Source organism: Loxodonta africana, chromosome 8 (genome assembly GCF_030014295.1).
Source record: "Loxodonta africana isolate mLoxAfr1 chromosome 8, mLoxAfr1.hap2, whole genome shotgun sequence".
Taxonomy (NCBI): domain Eukaryota; kingdom Metazoa; phylum Chordata; class Mammalia; order Proboscidea; family Elephantidae; genus Loxodonta; species Loxodonta africana.
In genome coordinates, this window is record NC_087349.1 from 11,763,147 (window position 1) to 11,788,762 (window position 25,616).

The following is a 25,616-nucleotide window of genomic DNA, read 5'->3' on the forward strand; positions in this document are numbered from 1 at the left end:
GCACATGCACACACACGCATGCTCTTTAAGTCCTCTGTAAGCTGTAGGATGGGTGGACAGTCTGATCCTCACAGGGAGGGTTACACGGGTGAAAGGAAAGGCCTGGAGGAGAACAGGCCAACAGTCAGCCTGATTCTCCCGAAAATGATGTCAGACTTTAGAAGTGGACAAGGAGGCACTGCCCTCACTTTTAGCAATAAATGTTTATTAATGAAAAATAAGAAAACCATGTTTGTTTTTGTAATTTCTCAACCCATTTTGAAGAAGAACTGTGGGGCACAGTGAGTGAATGAGTCCCTCTGGTACATTCTGTGCCAGCCATAGTTTCAAGCAGTTACAGATACTGACTCATTTAGCCTTCCAACAGCCTATGAGGTGGTACTGTTACTGTGCCCGTTACAGAGAAGAGGGAACTGCACTCAGAGAGGGCAGGTGGTTTACCCAAGGGCACACAGGAAGTGCCAGCATTGTGATTTGAACCAAGCAGTCTGGCCCCAGAGCCTCAGTACCGGAGCATATTGTGATTTCTCCCTGGGACATATACAAGAGAAAGGGTTTGAGGTATAGGGTTAAGAAACTGGCCCTTGGTGAGTTTCAACCAGAACCTATGTGTGTGTGTGTGTGTGTGTGTGTACACGTGCATACCTGTGCTTGGAAGATTAAAGGGAATCCTCTGTAGACCCTGGAAGTGTAGGTCTAACTGAGCATAGAAAAATATTAATGAATCATTTTTAGGTTGAACATCAATGCCTAATCACAGTTTTGCGAACAATAAGGGATCGGGTTAAACCTCTGCATGCTGCCTGCTGAAAACATTCCATTTCACTGCCATGTGCCGAATCTTCGTGTTTGTGGCTCTAACAGTAGGCTGATCGCATCCTCATTCTCCTCATTGAGAACGGCCATCCGTGGGGACGTGGGACACTGCATGCGCACTGACTGTCCCCCTGCCGTTCTGGGAGGGGGTGCTGACTGCTGGAAGGTGAGGTCAGCACCAGCTCCTTTGAGGTCAAGGTGGCAGTTGTTAGTTGCCACTGAGTCAGCAGAACAAAACGTTCCCCGGTCCTGCGCCATCCTCATGGTCGTTGGTGTGAGTTCATCTTTGTGGCAGTGTAAATTTGAGCGCCTTCTGAGCTAACGCTGTGTCATACTTCCAGCACTGTGTCAGACAGTATAATGTCGTGCTCCAAGTAGTTTTCATTAACTCTTTTCAGAAGTAGGTCACCAGGCCTTTGTTCCTAATTTGCCTTAATCTGGAAGCTCCACTGAAGCCTGTCCGTCATGGGTGACTTGCTAACATTTGGAATGCTAGCAAGGTGTGAGGCACGACAGTGAGACTGACTGATGGGTGGGGGTGAGGTCAAGGAGATGTTCAGATACGTTCCAGACTTCTGGTTTCACTGCCCACCCCTGGCCCTTCATCTTCTGAGGCTTCCTCCCTTCTGGTCCCTACCTTCCCTGGTCTCCAAGGGAATTTCCAGAGGCTTCTCTGATCCTCCTGACTGAGGCCCCAACCAGAGTGTGCAGCCGTCTGCTTAATGTTCTGAGCAGATTGGAGCCCGGCACCGACCAGCACTGGCTGCCACGGAGGGGACTCACCGGCAGGAGTGGGGCAAACCCCTGTCATGAGTAGGTGAATAGGGGACCAAGAATCTGTCAAAGATGACTACTGAGTCGTTCGTCTCCAGGGTGGGTCTTATCTTGAGCTCCAGGTGTCAGGCCTCCCCTCTGCCACACGGGGGCAGCAGAGGCACAGCCAGGTCTGCACCAGGCTGGCTTTGCTGCAACACAATTTTAAACTTAAAAAATCCCCAAGTAACGTATGCCCATTATGAACAGAAATTAGAAAATATAATTTAAAAAAGTAAAGAAATCATAGTCCTTTCACCTCGAAGTATCTTTCCAGTTTGGAATATTTTGTGTGGAGTTCCTAGGTGGTACAAACAGTTAATGTGTTCGACTGCTAGCCGAAAGGGTGGAGGTTCAAATCCACCCACAGGTGTGTCGGAAGAAAGGCCGGGTGATCTGAAAAACCAGCCATTGAAACCCTGTGGAGCACAGTTCTACTCTTGACATACATGGGGTCCCCATGAGTTGGAGTCGACTCGATGGCAACTGGTTTGTTTTTCTAAAGTTTTATTATTTATGCTGTACATACTCTTTTGTTAACGGATTTTTTTATTTAACAAACATACTGGATGGATTTTCACAGCAGTAAATCCGTCCCTGTCAGACTTCCAGGGTGAGCTGTCATTTGAGAGACGTTGACATACATGATTGTGCGTAATGGTAGTCCATGTTTTGCCAACTGTTTTTATCTTTTTAAATAACTGCCATAGGTGTTTTAATGTGATGTTAGCTATTATAATACAGGATCAGAGGGAACATACAGCATATCTGGGAAACCCTGGTGGTGTGGTGGTTAAATGCTATGGCTGCTAACCAAAGGGTCGGCAGTTCGAATCCGCCAGGTGCTCCTTGGAAACTCTATGGGGGCAGTTCTGCTCTGTCGTATAGGGTTGCTATGAGTTGGGTTCGACTCGGTGGCACTGGGTTTGTTTTTTTTTTTACAGCATATCTGAGCTTGGGAAGATGGTCAGAGCATCCCATGTCCTTCCCTGAGTGTTGGCGTTGTCTTTCGTTCTGTTTTTTTTACTGACTGGGGGAACCTTTTCCAAGGCATTTAACCTACTTGAATTCCATTTGAAAAAACCTACCTCCAGGAGGTTGGCAGTTCAAATCCACCAGCGGCTCCGCCGGAAAAAAGACCTGGTTATCTGCTCCCGTAAAGATGACAGCCTAGGAAACTCTATGGGGCAGTTCTTCTCTGTCCTGTAGGGTCCCTGTGAGTTGGAAGTGACTCGACGGCATGTTGCAAGAACAACCTGGTGACACTGGTATCTGAGCCTTCCATAACGGCATTGGCTGCTGTTACTGACTGTGGAGCTGGCCACTTGTTATATAGGGCTAGTTTGTCAGTGCCCCACCGTTTACTACCCTCTCCAAGTGCTCTGCTCTCCCCTCCCCGTCGGAGTCTCTGCTGTGGTTCCCACCTGAGGTTCTGTGTGTTCCCTCCCATTTCTTCTTCCTCTTCAACACTTACCTAGCCTGATAGCCCTTTTACAACTGATTAATTATAATTCAATAACTGGCAATCTTTCCAAGGATAGTTTTATCAGGGAACTCCTAACCAGTTGCCATCTGGTAGATTCCAACTCATGCCAGCCCCATGTGTGTCAAAGTAGAACAGTACTCCATATCATTTCAAGGGCTGATTTTCGGAAGTAGATTGCCAAACCTTTCTTCCAAGATGCCTCTGGGTGGACTCGAAGTTTCAACTTTTCAGTTAGCTGCCAAGGGCTTAACCGTTTCCCACCCAGGGACTCTAGGGAACACTTAGGGACATAATATCTACATCCAGTAGTTTTGAATGTCTTTTGGCTTAAGAGGTAAATAAAAGCCTAGCTGCTGTTGTTGTGATGGAAGGTGGTCCTGCACCCCCTTGAGCTTGCTCTTTGTCCTTTGACCACTCGCTCAGAGGGCAGTGAACCAATCGCCATGCTGGCCCAAACACTGATGAGGTGGACTGGTACTTTCCCACCCTTTCTGGTGCGAAGCGTCCGGAACTTTATGTACATCTCACCAGGGAAGCAGCCCTGGGCCTGAACTAAGTGCTGGGCTGGGCCTGATAGAACTTCCACCCGTGTCTGTCTGTTCCTGCATGTGGTCCCTGTTACCATCCTTCAGATGGAGCTGCTGGTGGCTGCTGTTAGTGGCCGTCGAGACCATTCCGACTCACGGTGACCCCCTGTTCTGTAGGGTTTTCAAGGCTGTCACCTTTCAGAAGCAGGTCGCCAAGTCTGTCTTCCCAGGAGCCTTTGGGTGGGTTCAGGCTAGTAGTTGAGCACTTAACCATTTGTGTCAAAGTAGAGATAGCTGCCCTGGGTGAATAGTACCCTGTCACCAGAGGTGGGGATGGGACCGTGAATGCAGTTGTTCCCTACGGTGACACAGGTAGGAAAGAAGAATTGGGGTGGTATCTCTTCCGTGACCACATTTCAGCACAATTGCACTGCTGTTCATTCGACAGTCCTCGGCTCCACCTGCCAGGGACTTTGCTGACTCTCCAGGCGAACACACGTTTGGACGGGGCAGCAGCAGCAGCAGCCACTTAGCAGATTTTCCTGGTTTCTAGGTGAAAGACCCTTCTATCTGGAAGGGGCTGGGCGCAGGAGAGGAGAGGAGGGGAGGGGCCCCCTGAGCCTGCTCAGTGAGGAGGGGAGACCATGGCAGCACCTTCGCACTCCGAGGCCAAGGTGATCCGCTAATTGCAGGCCATCAAGAACCGTGTGAGAGCTGTGAGATGTTTTTCCCTGCGTTCCGCCCTGCTCTGTCAGGAGCTGCGTTTTCACGTGCTGGGGCGCTCCGATGCGGTGGGTGCTGCTGCGGAGTTCTCTGGCTCTCCTCTGCCCGCCATCCACCTCTCAGAGCTGGGAGCTCTCGGGGGCCACCCCCCTTCCTGAGAAGTCACTGCCCTTCTTCTTTGATCCCCCCACCCTCTTTATGCACGAGTGATGCCCTTACATGCTGCCGCCAGCTCTAGGAGCTGGTGTCTCCCCTTGTTCCGTTCATTCCTTGTTGGCAGAATTGTAGGAGCTTAGTCTTGAAATGCGTTTTGTTGCTGTTGCTGGTTGCTATCAAGTCCATTCCGGCTCCCAGCAATCCCGTGTGTGCAGAGTGGAACTGCTCCATAGGGTTTTCAAGGCTGGGACCTTTTGGAAGCAGATTGCCAGGCCTTTCTTCTGAGGTGCTTCTGGGTGGGTTTGACTTGCCAACCTTTCAGCTAGCGGTCGAGCGCTTAACCGTTCGCACCACCGAGGGACTCTGAAATGCACTCCAGAGGCTGTCTTATTTAGCCCCTAAGCACTTCGCTTACAGCAGAGGAAACCCTCAGCGGGGAAGATCATCCAAGTATTTAGGGGGAATGGGGACGAGAACCCAGCTGCTTACCTGTGAGCAGTGCTCCTGCTGATGGGCCCATCTGTGCCTCCAGGACCACGACCTTCCTGAGCACAGTTCTGACCATCGACCTGGGCAGGAGGGCCCCTGCTTGGACCCAGTGATTTGGAGGACTCTGTTCTGGCTCTAGTCACATGACTCTGGCCACACCCTCTCATGGTGCCAGGAGGGCCAAGGGGGCGTGTCTACCCGCAGTTTTCCCTTCCTCCCTCTAGAACACACCTGGTACCTGGGATTCTGGAATTCCCTGCCCACAGGACCTTAGCCTTCTTCCAAGGGACTGTGTAGAGGACCCCCATCCCAGGTCTGTTCTCCGAAGGCTAGACTAGGCCACCTGTGTGCACACCTTAAGCAGGGGGACGGCCAGAGATGGCTTTTCGTGAGGCTGTGCTTCAGGTTTGAACCTGTAGACAGGTGTGTGTGTAACACCCTGCATGGTGTGTCTGTCTGGGATTCAGTGATTCCCTGTTTCCAGAAGACACAAGCTTCCTGGGTCAGAAGCAAGGACCTTATTACTTACAGGTCAGCTTGTACGTTAGCATCTTTGTAGCGGGTCTCCTTCCTCCAGTCCCACAGTGGCCCAGGTGGCCGCTGTGCACACCGGGGTCTTGTGTTGCAGCCAGGGAACCCTGAGCTTGGGGGGCCTACTGCTTTTACAACACGCAGTGAACATTCTGCTTTTTGTCCAGGGGGAGACATTTCTCATCTCTCCAGGTAACCAGCTTCACAAACCACCCGAGAAATGACCCAGGCCCTGCAGCCTTGGCGTACCCAGCACCACGTGTGGGAGCACACGAGACCCCAGGAGGACGGCTCTCCCACCCTGTGTGCGGAGAGGCTGGGGCTGGGGGAGGTTCATGTACACACCACCACATTTTGGCAAGGAATTCTGAGAGAGTCCCAGGATTCTAAATTCACACCTGGCCTTAGAAGGAGCCAGGGGGCAGGTGTGGGGCAGAGTTTAGCTGGCTAGGAGTGGGGGAGGGGGGAGCCTTAAGGTGTATGGTACGTGGACCTTTCCCCAGGCACCCCAGAAGTGGGGACATGCCTGTCATAATATATTTTCCTGTTGTTATCACAGGTAAGAATTCCTTAATTTTCCTCTTTGATCTTCCACTTAAGCTGTAGTCTTCTTCCTGTCTAATTCCACTCTTCTTGTCCATTAAAGTCCACATGTGACTCCTGGCAAAGCTCTCTGCAGCCAGGTCCCAGGGCTTCAACTGTTCCTGGTTCTCTTGTTTCGTTTGTTTAGCCCACACAGCTGTGTCTGTAGACACTGGTTTCGTCTGCGTGTTCCCTACACATTACCCTGGTCTTCTGAGTGCCTGCTCTCCTTTAGACAGACCAGAACTGGCCCAGCCCACCCCGTCATGTACAGGGAAGCCGTGTGAGTGCTGACCAATGACCTGAGTTCCCCCTCATGGGCCCTTAGTGGGTGTAATTCACTTCTCATCTCCCCGCGATCTCTACCTCCCCATAGTGTGAGGATGCAGGCTTTTCAGGTGAAAATCTTTCCAACTTTGAGTATTGGGTCCCAGACTAAGCTCCCCAACGGAATTTGGAAGGCATTTTCCTGTCATTTAGGGATAAAGTTAGAAATTCCACAGCCTTGGGAAACATTCTAGAAATCTTTTTTTTGTGTTCCTGAGGCAAATGGTTCTATGGTATTTCAGAAATGCCTTCTGACCCCTGCAAAATGAACAAACCTCTTGTAAGGTAGCAGTTGTGCAGAAGGCAAAAAGGAGATAGTATGCCCCCCTCCCCCGCCATTTAGGCTAGAGTCCTGCGTACAAGTCTTCATAACTTCAGTGAAGATTCGTAGGCAAATGAGTATTTACCCCAAGTGCAGGGTCTTAGCTCACGAGGTTGTCTTTTGCAAGCATGTAAAAGTCTTTGGGGTTGTTCACGAGTCTCCTTAAGTATCCTTACAAAAGGAGTTGTTGTGCAGCTTCTCCTTATTGACATTGTATCTCCTTACCTCCTGCCCTCTGCCCAGACTTTGAGGTGGGGATTTTCATGCTCTTTCAGCGTGATGTGCCCCCTTCCTGAACCTGCAAGGCTTCTCAGACACCGGCTCCAGTTGACTGGGGTGGGCCTGTGGTCGGGGGGATTCAGGTGGTGGTCCACCTCAGAAGGGCTTGGGTGCTGACCTCATCCATCACGAGGCCCTCTGTTAGTCACTGATTTATACATACGCACACACACGTGTATGTATATGTGTACATATGTATGTGTATACATGTATGAATGTGTATACATATGTGTATATATATGTATACGTGTATGTGTCTGTCTTGGAAGATGTGCAGCCAGAATGCTCTTTAGAAGTGAGGATGGTGAGACTTTATCTCACGTACCTTGGACATGTTATCAGGAAGGGCCAGTCCCTGGAGGACATCATGCTTGGTAAAGTAGAGGCTGAGCGAAAAAGAGGAAGACCTCAGCGAGATGGACTGACACAGTGACCGAAACAATGGGCTCAAACAAGGCGATAATTTTGAGGGTGATGCAGAAACCGGGACGTGTTTCATTCTGTTGTACAGAGGGGTTGCTGTGAGTTGGAACCAACTCGACGGCACCTAACCACAACAACATGTGTGAATATACGTATGTGTGTGTGTGTATACATATACGTGTGTATATATGTATGTGCATGTGTATATGTGTGTGTGTACATGTTTTTCTCATGTATGCAATAGATAAGTGACACTCAGACTTTCTTTGATTGTAATCATTTTACAATTTATGTAGTGACCCAGAACATACCCTACCTACACACTGTTGTTGGGTGCCGTCAAGTTGATTTTTGACTCATAGTGACCCCATGAGACAGAGTAGAACTGCCGCATAGGGTTTTCTAGGCTGTGATCTTTACAGGAGCAGATCTCCAGGCCTTTCTCCACTGGAGCTGCTGGTGGGTTTGAACAGCTAACCTTTCAGTCTCTGTAGGACAAAGTAGAACTGCCCCATAGGGTTGCCACAGAGCACCTGGTGGATTTAAACTGCTAACCTTTTGGCTAGCAGCTGTAGCTCTTAACCGATACGCCACCAGGGTTTCCAGATAGTTCCATAGGGACAAGGAAAGTTTCCTGCATCTCTGAGGGAGCCTGACTTACCCAGAGGGTGGTTCACACACACACGCACACCTTAGCCCATCTCTGCATTTCTGAATAACTTTCGTTAGAAGATTTAATGGAAAGTATTCCTACCAAGCTCTGGTGGCGCAGTCGTTAAAGCGCTTGGCTGCTAACTGAAAAGTCAGCGGTTTGAACCCACCAGTCGCTCCACGGGAGAAAGATGTGGCAGTCTGCTTCTGTAAAGATGGTAACCTTGGAAACCCTGTGGGCACTTCTACTCTGTCCTGTAGGGTTGCTGGGAGTCAGAATCAACTCAAGGGCAATGGGTTTGGTTTTTTTTGGATTCCTGCCAAAAGAACCGGGTTGGACGTGCCCAGCCCAGCCCAGCAAAACCACAACTTCCTGATTTTTTCCTGGGTCCTGGTTTCTGACTCCATTAGGAAATTAGGAGCCTGAATGTCCAAAGTATAACACGTGATAACCGTAAGACTTTTTTTTCCTCCCTTGCACTCTCTTTTGTAAATAAAGGAAACCAAAAACGAAATACACGAGGCTCTTGATGCATTTCTCAGTTATTGTAAGACTGTGTCTCACCCTCCTGGCTACTCTTGAATGTCTTACCCAGTTCTTGGATGCATCTCCGAAGAGCCAGGGTAGGCCTTCGTTCTGAGCGGGCCTGGCAGCTTCTCTGACTGCTCTTTTGTGAGGAACCGTGAAGATGGCCCTCAATTTATCGTTACATCTCACTATGGGACAAAACCCACATTTTCAGTGGAGTGTTGGACACCCCTATTTAACAAGTCGTGAGAAATCTGTTGGCCCGGATAGATGTATGTGAAGAGGTCCTCCTTTCTCTGCCTGAGACCTTGCTCCTGGAAGCCAGGAACTCATTAAGCCATAATTAGCTGTAATCACTGATGATTTCAGGTACAGTAACAAAGGAGAAGTTTATACTGAGCGTTGAGGACACCATTGGGTCCGTCCTGCAGTTGACTTTTGATAGCCTTACTTTAAAAATAATTCTTCGTGTCACCTGTGGCTGCCTTTTCTCCAGCCAGGGAAGCTGTCATCCTGGCTCCCAACAATACAGGTGCGTCAGCTTCTGTCCCAGAAGCACCAGAGAAAACCCCACACTACCTCGTGCCAACATCTAAGTTACGACGTCACAGAGTTTCCATAAAGAGGGCTGGCTTCACCAGTCGTCCCACTCAAGAGGAGAGACAGTAGGCATCATTAAGAGAGATGCTTACACCAGCAAACCCAGAGTACCCCAGGAGAGGAGGTTCTCTTATGGCTATTCTGTAAGCTTACGAGGCCAAGGGAGTTAACTTACTAGCTGTCTGATGCTGTTGGCTGCCCTCAGGTTGGCCCCTGACTTATGATGACCCTGTGCACGACAGAACAAAACGCTGCTCTGTCCTGCACCATCCCCGTGATCAGTTGTGGATCAGACAGTTGTAATCCATCAGGTTTTCACCAACTGATTTTTATAAATAGATCTCCAGGCTTTTCTTCCTAGTCTGTCTTACCCTGGAAACTCTGCTGAAATCTCTTCCGTACCATAGAGACGTGCAAGCCTCCGCTGACAAATAGGTGGTGGGTGTGCGTGAGGTGCATTGGCCAGGACTCAAACCTGGGTCGCCTGCATGGAAGGTGAGAATTCTACCATGGAACCGCCAATATCTACTAGTTGTCAAAGCTCTAAGCTAGGCATTAGATAAACGCATTATCTTAGTTAACTTCCAGAAGAGCTCTATGAAATACATTTCATGAATTCTGTTTTATAGGTGAGGTAGTTAAAGCTTAGAACTTAAACACTTGCTTACAGACACACAGCAGTGGTGCTGAGGTCTAGACCAGGTTCCTCGCGTCTGGGGCCCATCTTCCATCCCAGGGATGTTCACCAGCTCACGCGCTCAGCAGCCAAACGCCTGATCGTCAGCTCCTTTCGTGTCGGACCTGGGGCAGCTCTTCCGTTTTTCCAGGTAAAGCCCAGGTTTGCCTTCTGCACACCTGTGATTGAGCGGCAGGCCCCCGATTCCTTTGTCGATCACCTGTGTTCATCTCTGGACTGTGCGGGTGGTGAGGATGGCACAGGACCCAGCAGTGTCTCCTTCTGTTAGACACGAGGTCGCTCTGAGTCAGAGGTGACTTGGTGGCACCTGACGGCAACCCTGAGGATGTGATTTGCATCACTACTGCTGCCGCTTTGTTAGCTGCGTCTCATTGCCATTGGCCTGTGATGTTGGTGCCTGAGCTTTCGCTGTGGCTCCTCCATCCGCAGCTCGGGCCCCTTCTGTAGTTACGTTTTCATGTGTAGCAGTGGTCAGATGTCTTGATTGGGCTGTTGTCAATGTGGTGTGAATGTCTCTGGGCTTAAGATGAATCTTCTGACCCAAGAAGTATTTTGGTTGGTAGATGTATTAGTTATCAGTGAGGGTACAGTGCGGGCTACATTGGCCGGTCTGTGAGCTATGGAGTCTGGCAGGCTTTGGTTGACATCTTTGGTCTTCTGCTTTCTAGCCACACGACTTGAAGACAATTATTTAGCGTCTCAGTCTATGAAGCACCTGAACGCCATCAGTGGGCACCGAGTCACTGTTTCTTTTCCTTACCTTGTGATGAAACTGTGTGTTTCCGTGAAATGTATGTATGTGAATGCCACAAACTCTATTGGATCATATAAGTCTGTTAAGACTGTGGGAATGGATGAAGCAGTTCACTTCTGGGGGACTTCGTGGAGCATACTCTGGTGAAATGGCTCAGCATGGAGGGTCTACGAGGCCTTCAAAGGGTCTGGTCCACCGTTAGTGCCGTTCACCCTCACCAGCCCAAGGAGGAGAAGTAGCAGCAAGTGGCGCTAGGAGTCCCTGTCACTTCCCACCAAAATTTCCAACTAAGAAATCTAATTTAAGCTCCATGTTTGCTCATCTCACCGAGTGGGATTGTCAACTGCTAGAAACCATTTTCGTCTGTCATGGATTCAGGGTAGAATCATCCTTGAGTTTGGGAAGGATGTGCTGCCAAGTGCAGCACCTCCCAGTGTAGATGCGGAGCCTTCCTTCTGCCAGCCAGGCTCAGCGGGCCTTCTGCTACCTTCTAGGGGCCCATTCCACTTGGTCCTCTCTGTCCAAAGCCAGGCACAAAGCCACAAGTGGCAGCCGCGCTTCTTGAAGCACAGGAGGGAGATGGGCAGAAAGCATCCTCTTATCCCCCTGACGCTTTCCATGGCTTTTGTTCTTGATTTATTGTTGTTGACAGGGTGGATTGATCAGTAAGCACAATAGTCCCCGGCTTGCATTGAGCCAGATATGCATGGGCTTAATTGTCTTTACTTGCTAATCTGTGGTGAGCAATTTCACATGGGTCTGAGCACATCTTTGACGTGGCAGGGGGCAGGTGAAATTGTGCACCACAGATTGGTGGGAAGGCACAGTTGGGTCCGTGCGTACCTTGCTTATTGGGTAACCCAGCCCTGGTTGTTGATTTTCGTTGTGAGTTGGAGAGACCCCGTATATTCCAGAGCAGAACTGCCCCATAGGGTTTCCTTGGCTGTGACCTTTACAGAAGCAGATTGCCAGGACTGTTTCTTCCACAGTGTTGCTGGGTAGGTTTGAACCACCAACCTTTTGGTTACCAGGTGAGTGTACACCATTTGTGCCACTCGGGGGCCTTCCTCATGCTTGTTCTTTTGTTGCATTTGCAGAACTCTCCTCCAGCAGCTGCAGAAGCTTCAGGCCTTGGTCATGGGCAAGGTTTCTCGGACCTGCAAGTTAGCCGGCACGCAGACCAGCACCTGCCTCATGGTGAGTCTCCAAGGGGCTTGCACCAGAGCTGCCACCGGCCCAGTCACCCACCCCACCTCTCCCAGCTTGCCTGGTCTCAGTGCCCTGGGGCTGGGGAGACCCTGTGGCTCACTCTGACACCGTGGCTCTGCTGCCATTTTGGCAGGCCTTGGCATGTGGGCGCCTTTCCTGGCCTGAGCAGACCACTGGGTGTAACTTACATGCCCTTGTTCCCCTCTCGTCTAGGTCGTTGTGCTCTGCTTTGCTGTGGCGTTTGGCAGCATTTTCCAGGGCTCTGGGCCCTATCCCTCTGCCACAAAGATGGCCCTGCCCAGCCAGCATTCCGTGCCAGAGCCATATACAGCTTCTGTCGGTAAGTGGGCATTCGGCCACTTGGGAGTGGCTGTCTCAGTCTCTAGGGCCGGGGTTTTCAGCTTGCTGAAAGGGATCTCTGGGAAACAGTGGGAGGGAGGGGTGAGGGAAGCCGGGTTCTGGTGTCAGGCTGCTGGGCCACCTGGTGCCCCTCACCCACTAGCCGGAGGCACCCTAGGAATATTCTAGAGCTCCTTGGAGCAGTTTGCAAATAATTGCTCTAGACTGCATTCCCTGATAAGTTCTGACCTCTCCTTTATAAGCTCTGATAAGGGGGAGGGATGTGAATTTTGGGGGGTGGGGCAAGGGGCTGTTAAGCTTTCCGTGATGTTTTACGAGAACTCTTGTGTTTCTGCCTCCTCGTAGTAGAATTGCATGTTACCGTCGCAAGGGTTTCTAAAATGAAATTAAAGAATCAGTCCTTCTTAAAAATATTATACCCAAGATGGATGGCGTTTGGAGATTCAGGTGTTAGATAGGAAGTGTCTGGTATTCTCACCTGGGTCCGTTACCTCTTTTAAATACGTATAAGTAAAGGTGGTGAGTAAGGATCTAGCACTGGTCGGACCCAGTGTGGAATTCTGAGATAGCGGATCTGGAGTCAGGACATCGTTGTAGCTCTGGGAGGTCTGTGATCCTCCCTGGCAGGTGTATCCCTGCCAGGTATATGACAGAAGTGCTAGCCTTTCAACAAAATAATTTCGTGGCCTGTTAGGAAATCCTTTCCCCCACCACAAGGGAATATATCTCCAAATTTAGATGGGAGCCAATGGGAACGGCTGCTTCTGTGTTGTGGGAAATTGCGGCAGAGCCATCTAGCTATGCCAACTATTCAATGAAATGAAAGAGTTTGTCTCTGCCCTTTGATTTATGGCTTTGCCTTTGTGTCTTCGCTTCAGGTTCTGAAATAAAAATGTAGTGTTCTGCCCCCGTTCCTTGTTTCCCTGCAAGGCTTACTCTTTGGGGTGCTTTTATTGTAGCTGGGTCTGGACACTTCCCCATACTGGGCTCCAATTGTACATGAGTTGTTCCCTCCAGGCAGGTGTGGGTGGGGCAGGAGGGGAGTTGTATTTTCAGAGCAGTTGGGGTGGCAGCTAGCGTTGTGTTTATTTGCTTCCTTACTGTTCTTCCGGCACTGTGTAATTGGTATAAATTTTGAATGCACAAAGCCCAGAAATCCTGGCATCTTTATGAAAAGCCACCTTCAATTGGCACCCTCATCCTGGGTTGCAAGGACACCCTGGGTGCCCTCTCTGCCCAGTGTCGGGCAGTGGGTGAGGGGAGCAGCGCACCCTTGGGGTCCCTGGCTTACCGGTTGTCCTCTCTGCCTAGTGCTCGGCATTGCATAAGGGGAGTGGTGCACTCTTGGGGTCCCTGGCTCACTATTGCCCTGCCCAGGACCAGGCATTGTGTGAGGGGAGCAGCATACCCTTGGGGTCCCTGGCTCACTGTCGCTCTGCCCCGCTCTCAGTGAGATCCAGAAACCTGCTTATCTACGAGGAACACTCTCCCCTGGAGGAACCGTCCAGCGCAGCATCGCCGGGGGAGCTGGGGGCCTGGGACAGGGGTTCCTCCCTGCTCCGGGCGTCGGGGCTGGAGGCCAGGCCGGATGTGGATCTTCCCCAGTTCCTCCTGTCGAATGAGACGAGCCTGGAGAAGGCTGTGCTTCTGGAGCTGCAGCAGCACCTGTGAGTGAGAGAGGCACAACACCCCTCGGGGGCCCTGCTGGGGCTATGGGTCATTGTTGAGTAACAGGAGGTATGGCTTGCCCACGGGCCTGGCCCCAGCCCCAGCCCCTGCTGTGTTAGGCCCTGTTTCCAGGAGCCAGGGTTGTGGAGTCTGATGCTTGCCAGCAGTAGCCCTGAGCCGAGACAGGGAAAAGATCCCACATGAGCTCCCCTGTTCTGTTGCATCAGTGAGGAGCTGGCAGTGGTGGCACGACAGAGTGGGGCGTTTTAATCCCTTCCCACGGTCTGCATCCTCCCCTCAAAGCCACACAACTGAACATACAACCCAGCTAACAGCCATGTGCTTGCTATGTGTGTTCAGCCTCAAGACATGCCCTGACTTCTCCAAGCTGGAGGGTACATGTATGTTATGTTATGTATCGGAGTGGCACAAATGGTTAAGTGCTCGTCTACTAGCCTAAAAGTTGGCAGTTCAAACCCACTCAGAGGCAATGAGGAAGACAGGCCTGGCCATCTGCTTCTGAAAAGAAGTCTTAAGAAACCAGTGGAGCAGTTCTATTCTGCACACATGGGGTTTCCCTGAGTCGGAATCAACTTGACAGCAACTGACACAACAGCATGTTATAGTTTTATAATTTATATACAAGCAACCATGTATTGAGGAGTCCTGGTGGTGCAGTAATTTAAGTGCTTGGCTGCTAACCAAAGGTTGGCGGTTCAAACCCACCAGCTGCTATATGGGAGAAAAATGTGACAGTCTGCTTCCATAAAGACTAAGCTTTGGAAACCCTATCGGGCAGTTCTGTTCTGTATAGGGTTGCTATGAATTAGAATTAACTCTATAGCAGTGGGTTTGGGTTTTGAACCCTGTGTTTGTTACAATTATACATTTATATTGAGGGACAGCCCTTGAGAGGCATTATGGGAAGCACGTGTTTCCATATTAAAACTAAAGTATCTTTGGCTCCTGTTGTGAATAGTTTTCTCTAGACAGTTATGGAGGAAATTCCTTTTGTTAACATAAGGCTTAAAAGACTACGAGTGTCGCTATTGTGGAAGGTGAGGTGCCTGGCTATGCCAAGTCACCATGGGAAGGAGGTGTGGCACGCACACTCCTGGTTATGTGTGGCCTGGTTGGTGATTTTCTGTTAATATATTTCTTGATTTCAGGTTAGTTCTTTTTTTTTATATTTATCTGGATTGCTAGCTGTTCTAGAACAGGCATCAGACTGTACCCTTTTGTTTACCCTCTTCTCAGAGCCTAACAAAGGGCTAAACGTCCCTAGTTACTACAGTTCTTTAAAGCAGCTTGTAACAAACTTGTGCCCAGGCGCCATGTTTAATCCTGTGGGCTGGGCTGTCTCCCTTGGGTGGGGGTCAGAATGTGTATGGGTAGACAGGCTGGTGGTGGGAGACTCTGGGAACAGAGAACTGCTGTTAGGAGGGACACTTGGGCCAACCTACAAAGTGGCAGTATTAGAAGGATTGTGTCACGTTGCATGCAAAACATGAGCAGCTAATACTTCTTTTCCTCTCTTTGCCTTCACAGGGTCAGCTCTAAACTGGAGGGGAACGAAACACTAAAAGTTGTCCAGCTCGACAGAAGAGTGAACGCCACCTTTTAAAGAGGCAACCTGCACCCCCCGCCCTACTCGTAACTCCGTTGCTACATCACCAAATCACCTCTGTTATAGCTTTTTCCTTTTTGCCGCCCAATCTTGACGAAGACGTGGACGGGTGGGCATCGGGGGCTGTGGATGGGAGGAGGCCGGGTACCTTCAGGCAGGGAGAGCATCCCATCCCCAGGCCTGTGACCCCTCGCAGCGGGGAGCTGGCGTCTCTTGCTCCCCTGCCCCCGTCTCTCACTGCCTTAGGAAATTGCATTGGGGTGGGCATGGGATGAGTGGGCTTGTTTCCACCAATAGTGCCAAAAAGATACTGCCTGATCCTCCCCTCCTGAAGGAAGAGATGGCTTGTTCATTTGAGAACCCAGACTCCAGCCACAAACCACATGCCTGTTGGGACTGGTGGCGCACCGACCTATGTCCTCCTGCCCTCCTGCCTGGGGCTCCAGCGGCAGCGCTGGGAGCCGGAGTGTCACGTCAGCACCCCCCACTCTGCCCTTGTGTCCTCGCTGGCAGGCGGGCTGGCATCTCAGGCCACATGTGCAATGCCTAAAGGACTTTTCTCCTCCAGGGGAACCTGTCCCCTACTGCTTGTAGGATTACCCATACCTGTTCCCACACACGCTTACTTCCACCCCCCAGCTTCTCCTCCCTGTTTGTAAATAGTATTTATTAGCATTCTGAGGCTGCCCACCAGTCCCCACCCTGAAGCTTCAATGCCTCTTTCCAAGCCAGCAAAGCTTCTGTTGACCTTTGGAGCCAAGGGGGCACAGTCGGCCCTGGGGTTCCCCCTCTCTCCAGACCCTGCTTTGTGTCCTTTCTTTTTGACTGGAGGTCTCTAAAGTCATGCCAGCTGAGACCCCCTTACAAGGGGTCCCCTGTAGAAGGAGCTTGAGGTATAGTGGATTAGTGCCATGCTCAGCTCTGTGGCTGTCTGGCCAGAAGCTTTTCCTGTCCTGTGTCCTGTGACAGGGAGGGGAGTCCTGACAACAGGGATTGTGGACAGCCTTGACGGCATATCTCCACACCTGCTCCTACCCCCAGCACCCCGTCAGCTTGGCCTTCCTCTTCCCCGGCCTTAACCAGAGGGGTGAGCCTGAGGCCCCTTCCTGGGCTGGCGGAGGTGACCTTTGTGTACCCGCATATTTACCTTATATAATCAGGTTTGCTACTTTGCAGCTCACCCAAAGACAGACAACCTAACCCACCTACCTTCTTCGAGTTTTCTTTTTTAATGATTAAAAGTAAGTTTTGTAGTTAAAGAAGACAAACCTTTCCTCTTTCATACAAATAAGAAATGGAAATTGCCTTTTTATCGTATAATGCAGAAGACCCCCCCCCCCGCCCCGCCCAAGTGTTTTTTCCCAGCTTGTAAAAGATTTTGTGTAGGGAATTTACTGAGATTTTGTACTTTATTACTAGCAGCGATTGAAGAGCCTTTGGTGTCTACTTTCGGTCTCGTTTTCTTCTCTCTGTTCTCTCTCTGTCTCAGCTGCTGACATTATCATTGGTGTCTGTACCTAGGAGGGATTAAACCCACACACAGCCTTCGTTTCCACATCAGTAGCTGGATTTGGTGCACACGTACCTCGTAAGCGGATTCCTGCTTCATCTGCCCAGGTGCACCTGGGTCTCCCGGAGCGGCTCCCCTCCCCCTGCCATGATTGGCGGCTCAGGCCGGTCTGTGGCTGAGCCCATCTCCTCAGCAGTGTGTGGGAGCCACACTGGGGTTGTCCTAGTCCTGGGAGCCCTGCTGTCTGGATGGTTCTCATTGATCCTTGCCTCGGCAGGGGCGAGCTAAGGCCAGCCGAGCTGGGGGAAGAGGGGCTTGATAGCAGGCCCCTTCCTCTGCTGGGCCCTCTCCTACATGAGATCCTCCAGGGCCTGGATGGTGTCTGGTAACCACAGGCCACTGCTTACCCGTCCCTCTCTTGACGTTTTTATGTAAATACCAGGTGTAGGTCAGTAAGCGGGGGCTTAGGAAAGGTCCAACAAAACCAGTTATTGTTGATTCCAACTCATGGCGCTCCCATGTGTGTCAGAGCAGAGCTGTGCTCCGTAGGGTCTTCAATGGGCGCTCCCATGTGTGTCAGAGCAGAGCTGTGCTCCGTAGGGTCTTCAATGGCTGGTTTCTCAGAAGGAGATTGCCAGGCCTTTCTTTTGAGGCACCTCTGGACGGACTTGAACTACCAACCTTTTGGTCAGCAGTGGAGTGTGTTAATCATTTGTACCACCCAGGACTCCAGGGAATAAACATGTTGATTGTATTTTTCATCATGTAAAAAGGTTTCCTGCCCCTTTCTTTGATTCTACTAGTTAGGGAGATGTCTTAGAAAAACCCAGAGAACCAAGACTTTTTACTTAGTGAGTCCCGAGCTTCTGGTGTGGTTCTTTCCGTAGCTCTCGACTTTGCAGTTGGACTTGGAGACCGTGAATGAAAGGCGGCCCGGCCAGCTCTGGGCTCTGGAGCCTCACTCACAAACAGAGTGTCACATAAATGTCTGACAGCTGAGCCCGGTGCACCTTTTTGGCAGGCGACAGGAATGAGGTTTGACACCAGTACAGGAAAAGCTAGGTAACCTTTTTAAGTTAATATAAAGGGTTTTGATTTGGAGACCTAATTATGAAAGGAGGTTTTAGTTCAGCGTATTTACAGACCAACTCTAAGTACTGTGTTTGTTTGTTTTGTCCCCTGAGTTTTTCTGTTTCGCTCTCGAATGCCCAGGGAGGGCCTCCGCTCTTATGTGCTCACACAGTGGGGAGGCCAAGTGGACTCAGGTTTCGGTCCCGCATCAGTGCCTGGCAGCTTTGCCCCTAAGTGCCTTGGTAAGGTGGTTTCTCAGCATTCCTTGGCTTCTCCCTCCCATGTCCTCAGACGAAGCAAAGCCATAAAGCCAGAGTCAGGGCCTTGCAGGGCCGCCGCCTCCAAACATCCCCTGAGATGTGTGTTCGAGCACAACTCAGAAATGGAGACACCCGCCCCCAGGAGAGCAATCAGAGGAGCCCAGCAGGCCACGCTCCCCTGGGCGGCTGAGATGGAAGAAGCTGATAGCAACCACAAGCTTCTAGAACTGTGAGCTGATAAATTTCCGTTCCTATTTAAAAAAACAAAACAAAACATTGCCATCTGGACAGAACCCCAGGAATCTTCTGTTGGGCCCCGATCTTCATTCATTTGAGTAGTTTATATTTTTGTTTAAATACACTTGCTGGTTTGCTGTGTTATTTATGTTTCACTAATGTAGGTGAAAATAGCAAGCAATACTTGCTCAAATAAAAACTGGCTGTCCAAAAAAAAAAAAGAGGCTGTTAGCCCCCAACCCGCTTGTCTGCTGGGCTGGTTATGTTGAGTCCATTCATTGAGGAACTGAGGGCTGGCTGGACCAGAACCATGATGGGGTCTCACCCTGGGGAGGTTACTTAATGAGACCGCTTCTCAGCCGAGACAGTGAGTAGACAAGTGGTCAGATAAGCCCCCCTGGGAGGGGAGTACAGGAGAGAGCAGAGGGGCTTCAAGGAGCCAGAGACACGTATCCTTGATTCCATTTTTCCATTCAGTCAGTCAGATAGACAGAAAGTCTTCAGACATAAAGACACTCCTAGGATGGTTCAGTTTTACTGAGGACAAGGTCCCAAGGAATATTGGGGAATAAGATGGGGCTGGGGACACTTGTAGAATCAAGAGTGATTCAAAACACATGTCTTAGTTATCTAGTGTTGCTATAACAGAAATGCCAGAAGTGGGTGACTTCAACAAATCTATTTCCTCACCGTTTAGGGGGCTAGAAGTCCTAATTCAGCATGACGGTTCTATGGGAAGGCCCTCTTTTCTTTCTCTGTCGATTCTGGAGGAAGGTCCTTGTCTTTTTCTGAGCTTCTGCTCCTGGGCGATCTTCATATGGCTTGACATCTCTCTTCCCCCATCTCTGTTCTGCTCACTTGTTTAATCTCTTATATCTCACAAGAGATTGATTGACTCAAGATATACCCACACTAATCCTGCCTCATTAACATAACAGAACAAATTTGCAAATACGATTATAATCACAGGTATAGATTTACAACACATGGGGGGGGATATAATTCAATCTATAACAGGCTAGATTTCTCTGTGTCTCTTTTTGTGTTTCTGTCTCTGTCACACACACACACATGCACACACATTCCTCCTTCCTTAAAGATACCTGTTTGTGCCTTAAATGTGCCTTATCTGAGTCCAGGGTGACTGAGGAAGCCTGTGTCTGTGCAACATTGTATACACATAGCCTTATAGTATTAGACCGAAGTAGATCCATTTTCCCCAAGGCTGAAAAATGGTTTCCTAAAACAGAGCCACAGTTGGGTTTGCACCTCAGGGGAGAGTTATTTCCATCAGGAAAGTCCTGTATTGTAGCTATGGCCACATGAAGAATGGCCAGGGAGGAGTAAAGGCATTACAACCTCCCGGCGTTTCCAGCGCACCTGGCCCATTTGAGAGTGCACGCACAGGAGAAAGCAGGGTGCTCTGTTGTCATCTGGGGCAGCCTCAGATTTAGGAGTGCTCGATTTTGTCTTGGTTTCTAGAAGGAAGGGAAATGATATTAGGTGTCAGCAGCGCTGGGCTCAGTAAGTTTTAAGTCTTAATTTTATAGAACGCAGGGTGACTCTGCTTCTGTGGCCTGTTAGTTACCAGGAGACGGAGGAACAGCTCTGTGACCTGGGAAGGTCAGAAGTTGGGCTAGATTGGGTGGTTCTTCCCTTTAAGGAAACATAATGTCTGCCCTGCAGTGGCCCACTGGGAGAGAGTTGGGCTCTTCGCCTCCTGTTGCTGTTCGCCCCTGTCCTTTTCATCCAGTCCTCTGTGAGTCCCAGCTGGTGGTGGGCTTCCCATCCTGGAAGAGGGAAGCCAGGGGTGTGAGTGCCCTGCCGATTTCCTGTCCCACCCTCCACTCAGAGGCCAGGGGAAAACAGGCAGTAATTGGAAAATCTTTCAGATAAAATGCCTTTGGGAGTCCATAGGAACCACGAGCACCCTTTGACAAACTGAATGCCCCCTTTTTAAACAAACCTGAGCAGCCTCTGGACTGTACTCCACTGTGAGTGTTCACGTCTATGCCGCAGCTTGGGGTTTCCCTTCTTTTGTAATGGGTTATACAGACCCGCAGTGGTTCAATCTGTCATCTCTCGTGCACCGTGGTTTTTATGCCTCTTTATTTCTGTATCACAGCTAGGTGAATACCAAAAATAAGTAAATAAATGCTTCGTAGAATACTTGTACTTAGTTTGGAAAAAAATAAATCGAAATTGCTATGCTTTTGTACTTTCATTTCTCTCAAAAAAAAAAAAATTTTTTTTTTTCTTTTCCGCGAAATAGTAAAACTCTGCGCAGTCTTTACAATCCTGCTAATCTAAGCATTTTCGCTCTGGTTGTGCTCATGGGCCTGTGTCTGTGTACCTGCCGCTGTGCTGATCTAGGCTCCAGCAGCTGAAAGAAGCGCCTTCGCCAGCCTTGTGATGGAATCCGAGCCTCCAAGAAGCGCCTCCGCCAGCCTTGTGATGGAATCCGAGCCTCCGTCCGAGCAGGACTGAGCAATGTGACTGTTTCCCAGGCAGTCACGGGGGGGAAGCATGTCAGGGCTCCCTGAGACCTTGCAGCCTGGCTGCTGCCTTCCTTGCCTCCCCAGCTCTCTGCTAACTCCATTGCCCAGCTCGGGATTTGATTTTGCTTCCCCATCTCCAGGGCTTGCCACAGATGCTTGGGGCGTGAGCCAGAAGGAAGGCTCCATCTTCAGGGAGCAGTCTCAGAGGGTGCCTGGTGCAGACTGTGTCCCGGAAATTCCCATGAGATGCTCCATAAAGGTCACTGTACCCACTGCCATCTCTGGATTCAAATGTTCTTGATAAAGGTCGCTGTACCCATTGCCATCTCTGGATTCAAATGTTCTTTTCTCCAGGAGGGGAAAGCAGATCCACGCTGAGCCTCAGAAGCAGGGCCCACTGGGGTGTCCCGTTAAAGGGAGAAGCCATGCTCACCTTGAAAAAAGATTTTTTTTTTGAGTAGCATGCCTGCCTGGACTGGACCCGTGGAGCATCAACCCTTTGTCTCTGTCCCCCTGAGCATCTTGGCCTTCTCCCTTCCTGTTCCTACACAAGGGCCTTTCCCTGGGGAGACTAGTAACACTTCTTCCCCCTTTCCTATATTGGGAGCCATTACGGAGGACACTGCTGTCATCCCTCCAGTGATGTGGGGAGGGGGCAGATTCTGATTTGAGAAAACTCTCTGGACATTGAAATGGCAAATCAGAGGCTGTTTCCAGACTCGAGCATCCCAGGGTTTACAAACTGGCCCACTATGGTTTAGGGTAACATACCCAGTTACTGGGGAATCGATTCCAACTCGTGGCGGCCCCATGTGTGTGCTCCACAGGGTTTTCATGGCTCCTTTTTCAGAAGTAGATCACCAGGCCTTTCTTTGAGGCACTTCTGGGTGGTCTCAAACCACCAACCTTTCAGTTAGCAGTCATTCGCTTCACTGTACCACCCACGGACTCCAGCCCCTGAAATCCATCCTTGTTAATAAAAAAAAAATATATTTAAAAAACCCTGCACGATTTACTTGTATAAGACCTGTGCCTTCCATAAAGCTACTTCACGTGTTGCCTAACATACCTGCGGGCCGTCTGTGGGAAGATGGAGCTTGGCCAAGGAAATGGGAGTCAGGGAGGCATGGGTGGCTCCTTATGCAGTGGGTGCTGCAGGGTCAGGAAGCAGCTGTTGTGTTCCCATCCCAGCACCCCCATGACGAGCCCTGCTTTTCTGGGGATGGATGTCAGAGTCACACGAGACGGGGACCCCTCCGACACTTGAGGTTGTATCTGCCCATGAATGTGAACCTGTTTTGCAAGGTGCCATTGCGGTGCTGGATGTCTTCATGTTTTCTGGGTTGAGTTCAACCCTGGGTTTAGGACACACAGAATGTGCCCACAGAGGGAAAATGTCCTCAGGGCTCATCTCAGTCATTTTCTGCCAAGTCATCCAGGTCACATTTGGGAGCCGATTGCTCTTGGTCCCTTGTTGTCTGTTGGGCTTGGGCACAGTGCACACGTCAGAGTGGTTTTCCGTGGGCACAACTGTTGCTGAATCTCTTGGCAGCTTTAAAGACGAGTGCTAGCCCCACGAGGAGCCCGTGTGCGCCTCCTTCCTCTCTGCCGTTGTTTTTAGATGGAGGACAGGAATAGTCGTTGAGGAATACCACCGGAGCTGCCAGAGCGCCTGGAGTGCTGTGCTCCAAGATGTCTGTTTCAAAATGTTTAATGTTTCTCAACTGTAAAGTATTTGGGAGTTGGGGCTGCCAGAAATGTTCATAGCTAATGTCCTCACAGTCACGCTACAGAACAGACAGCAAGTTCTGTTTCCTGGTGGGTGTGCGCAGGGTGCCCGGTGCTTGGGCTGTTTCAGAGGAAGAAACCTGTAAGGCATTGAATCAATTCCGACTCATAGCGACCCTATAGGACAAAGTAGAACTGCCCCATAGGGTTTCCAAGGCTGTGATCTTTACGGGAGCAGACTGCCACAACTTTCTCCTGAGGAACAACTGGTGGGTTCGAACCTCTGACCTTTTGGTTAGCAGCTGAGTGCTTAACCACTGGACCACCGGGCCTCCTTCTGAAAAGAAAAAATGTTTAAGCACAGGTAGACATGAACCACCTACATACTTAGAGACTACTGGCTACCCTCGATCCCCAAAATGTTCCTTTTCCATGCTAATTTTGTTTATAGTAATCTGCATTGTTAATATATTTTATGAATTCACTGTATGCCAGCTGATCAGTTGACATCAAGTTGACTCTGACTCATGGCGACCTCATACGTCTCAGAGTAGAACGGCACTCCCTAGGGCTTTCAATGGCTGCTTTTTTCGGAAGTAGATCACCAGTCCTTTGTTCCACAGCCCTGCTGGGTGGTTTTGAACTGCCAACCTTTTGGTTAGCAGCCAAGCGCTTAAACATTTGCGCCACCCAGGGACTCTCTGATAATCTCATTTAAATGTCTTTGATGGTCAATGCAGCTTTTTATCATGATTGGAGATATTTTGAATAGCAAATGAATGCAGAAAAAAAAAGTACAGTAGAAAAGGTATTTACAATCTCACCAATTACTTCATGGGATCCTACCCCGGGGTAGCGCTTGTCTGTGACCAGGGACTTAGGTGGAACCAGGAGGGGTGTTGCGGGGAAAATGGCTTAGGGTTGGGGGCAAGCGTACGGCATAGCCGGGAGAGAAAGAGGTAGGAAGAGTGTGGTCAGAAACAGTGACAAAATGTTCCCGCAGGTCAAATAAAATTTATTAGAGTGACATTGTACATAGCTAAAAAAATAAAGGTACCCAAAAGCTTTTGTTAAAAAACAGTAGCTACTCGTTATCCCTTTTTCTACCCACCAGCCTTCCTCTTTGGAGGTAACCAGCTCTGGTTTCTTCTCTCATTTCCGTCTATTTCTAAATATGTACAGCACTTAAGCTGCTGATACTTGATGTACCAACTTTAGACATTTACCATTCTTGTTATAGTGTGTAAGGATTTTATCACACGTACACACACACATACACACATAGTCATATACACTTCTCTCTACCTGTTTTCCATGAGAGTTTACATTAATTAAGAACAAAAACAAACCCGTTGCCATCAAGTCGATTCCCACTCCTGGTATTCCCACGTGTTACAGAATAGAGCTGCTCAATAGGGTTTTCTTGGCTGTAATCTTTACGGAAGCAGATTGCCTGGTCTTTCTTCCACTGAGATACTGAGCGGCTTTGAACTGCTAACCTTTAGGTTACCAGCCAATTGTAAACTGCTTGCGTCACCCAGGCTCCCTGTTAACGTTAATGTTGTATGCTGTTGAGTTGATTCCACCTATAGTGACCGTATGACAGAGCAGAACTGCTTCATTGGGTTTCCTAGGCTGTAATCTTTAGCGAAGCAGATTGCCTGGTCTTTTTCCCCTCAGAGCTGCTGGGTTGGTTCAAACCACTGACCTTTCCATTGGCAGCCAAGCTGCTTAATCACTGCGTTCCCAGGACTCCTGTTTACATTGATATATATGTAAATGTTTTTTGCTGAGTCATGTATTATGTTAGGATTATGTTTCCTTCCTTGTATAACTTTTCATCTTTCCTGGGATTAATCCTTACCTCATTTTTCCATTTGGTTAGTTTTTATGTGTACAGCTGTTCCATCAGTTTTAGCACTTATCAATATTTGTTGTTGTTAGGTGCCATCGAGTCGGTTCCGACTCGTAGCGACCCTATGCACAACAGAATGAAACACTACCTGGTTCTGTGCCATCCTCACAATTGTTGCTATGCTTGAGCTCATTGTTGCAGCCACTGTGTCAGTCCATCTCATTGAGGGTCTTCCTCTTTTTTGCTGACCCTCTATTTTACCAAGCATTATGTCCTTCTCCAGGGACTGATCCCTCCTGATAATATGTCCAGAGTATGTGAGATGGGTTTCACCATCCTTGCTTCTAAGGAGCAGTGTGGCTGCACTTCTAAGACAGGCTTGTTCGTTCTTTTGGCAGTCCATGGTATTTTCAATATTCTTCACCAGTATCACAATTCTAAGGCATCAATTCTTCTTCGATCTTTCTTATTCATTGTCCAGCTTTGCCATGTTTATGAGCCGACTGAAAACACCATGGCTTGGGTTAGGCACACCTTAGTCCTCAAGGTGACAACTTTGCTTTGCAACACTTTAAAGAGGTCTTTTTCAGCAGATTGACCAATGCAACGCGTCTTTTGATTTCTTGACTGCTGCTTCCATCGATGTTGATTGTGGATCCAAGTAAAATGAAATCCTTGGCAACCTCATTCTTTTCTCCATTTATCATGATGTGGTTTATAGGTCCAGTTGTGAGGATTTTTGTTTTCTTTATGTTGAGGTGTAATCCATACTGAAGGCTGTGGTCTTTGGTCTTTATCAGTAAGTGCTTCAAATCCTCTTCACTTTAAGCAAGTGTTGTTGTATCATCTGCATAACGCAGGTTGTTAATGAGTCTTCCTCCAATCCTG

At 49.4% G+C, this 25,616-nt stretch overlaps 1 protein-coding gene across 1 annotated transcript in view; it reads left to right on the forward strand.

Annotated features, from left to right (window-relative positions):
• The window catches only part of CREB3L2 (cAMP responsive element binding protein 3 like 2), a 125,802-nt gene extending 104,947 nt beyond the window's left edge, over positions 1 to 20,855 (forward strand). Inside the window, exons 9-12 of the mRNA XM_003420222.4 lie at positions 11,803 to 11,902; positions 12,128 to 12,254; positions 13,725 to 13,941; positions 15,491 to 20,855. Of these exons, the coding sequence (XP_003420270.1) occupies positions 11,803 to 11,902; positions 12,128 to 12,254; positions 13,725 to 13,941; positions 15,491 to 15,566 (520 nt within the window). The 3' untranslated portion in view covers positions 15,567 to 20,855. The remainder of the gene's footprint in view (positions 1 to 11,802; positions 11,903 to 12,127; positions 12,255 to 13,724; positions 13,942 to 15,490) is intronic.
• The last annotated feature ends 4,761 nt before the right edge of the window (positions 20,856 to 25,616 follow it).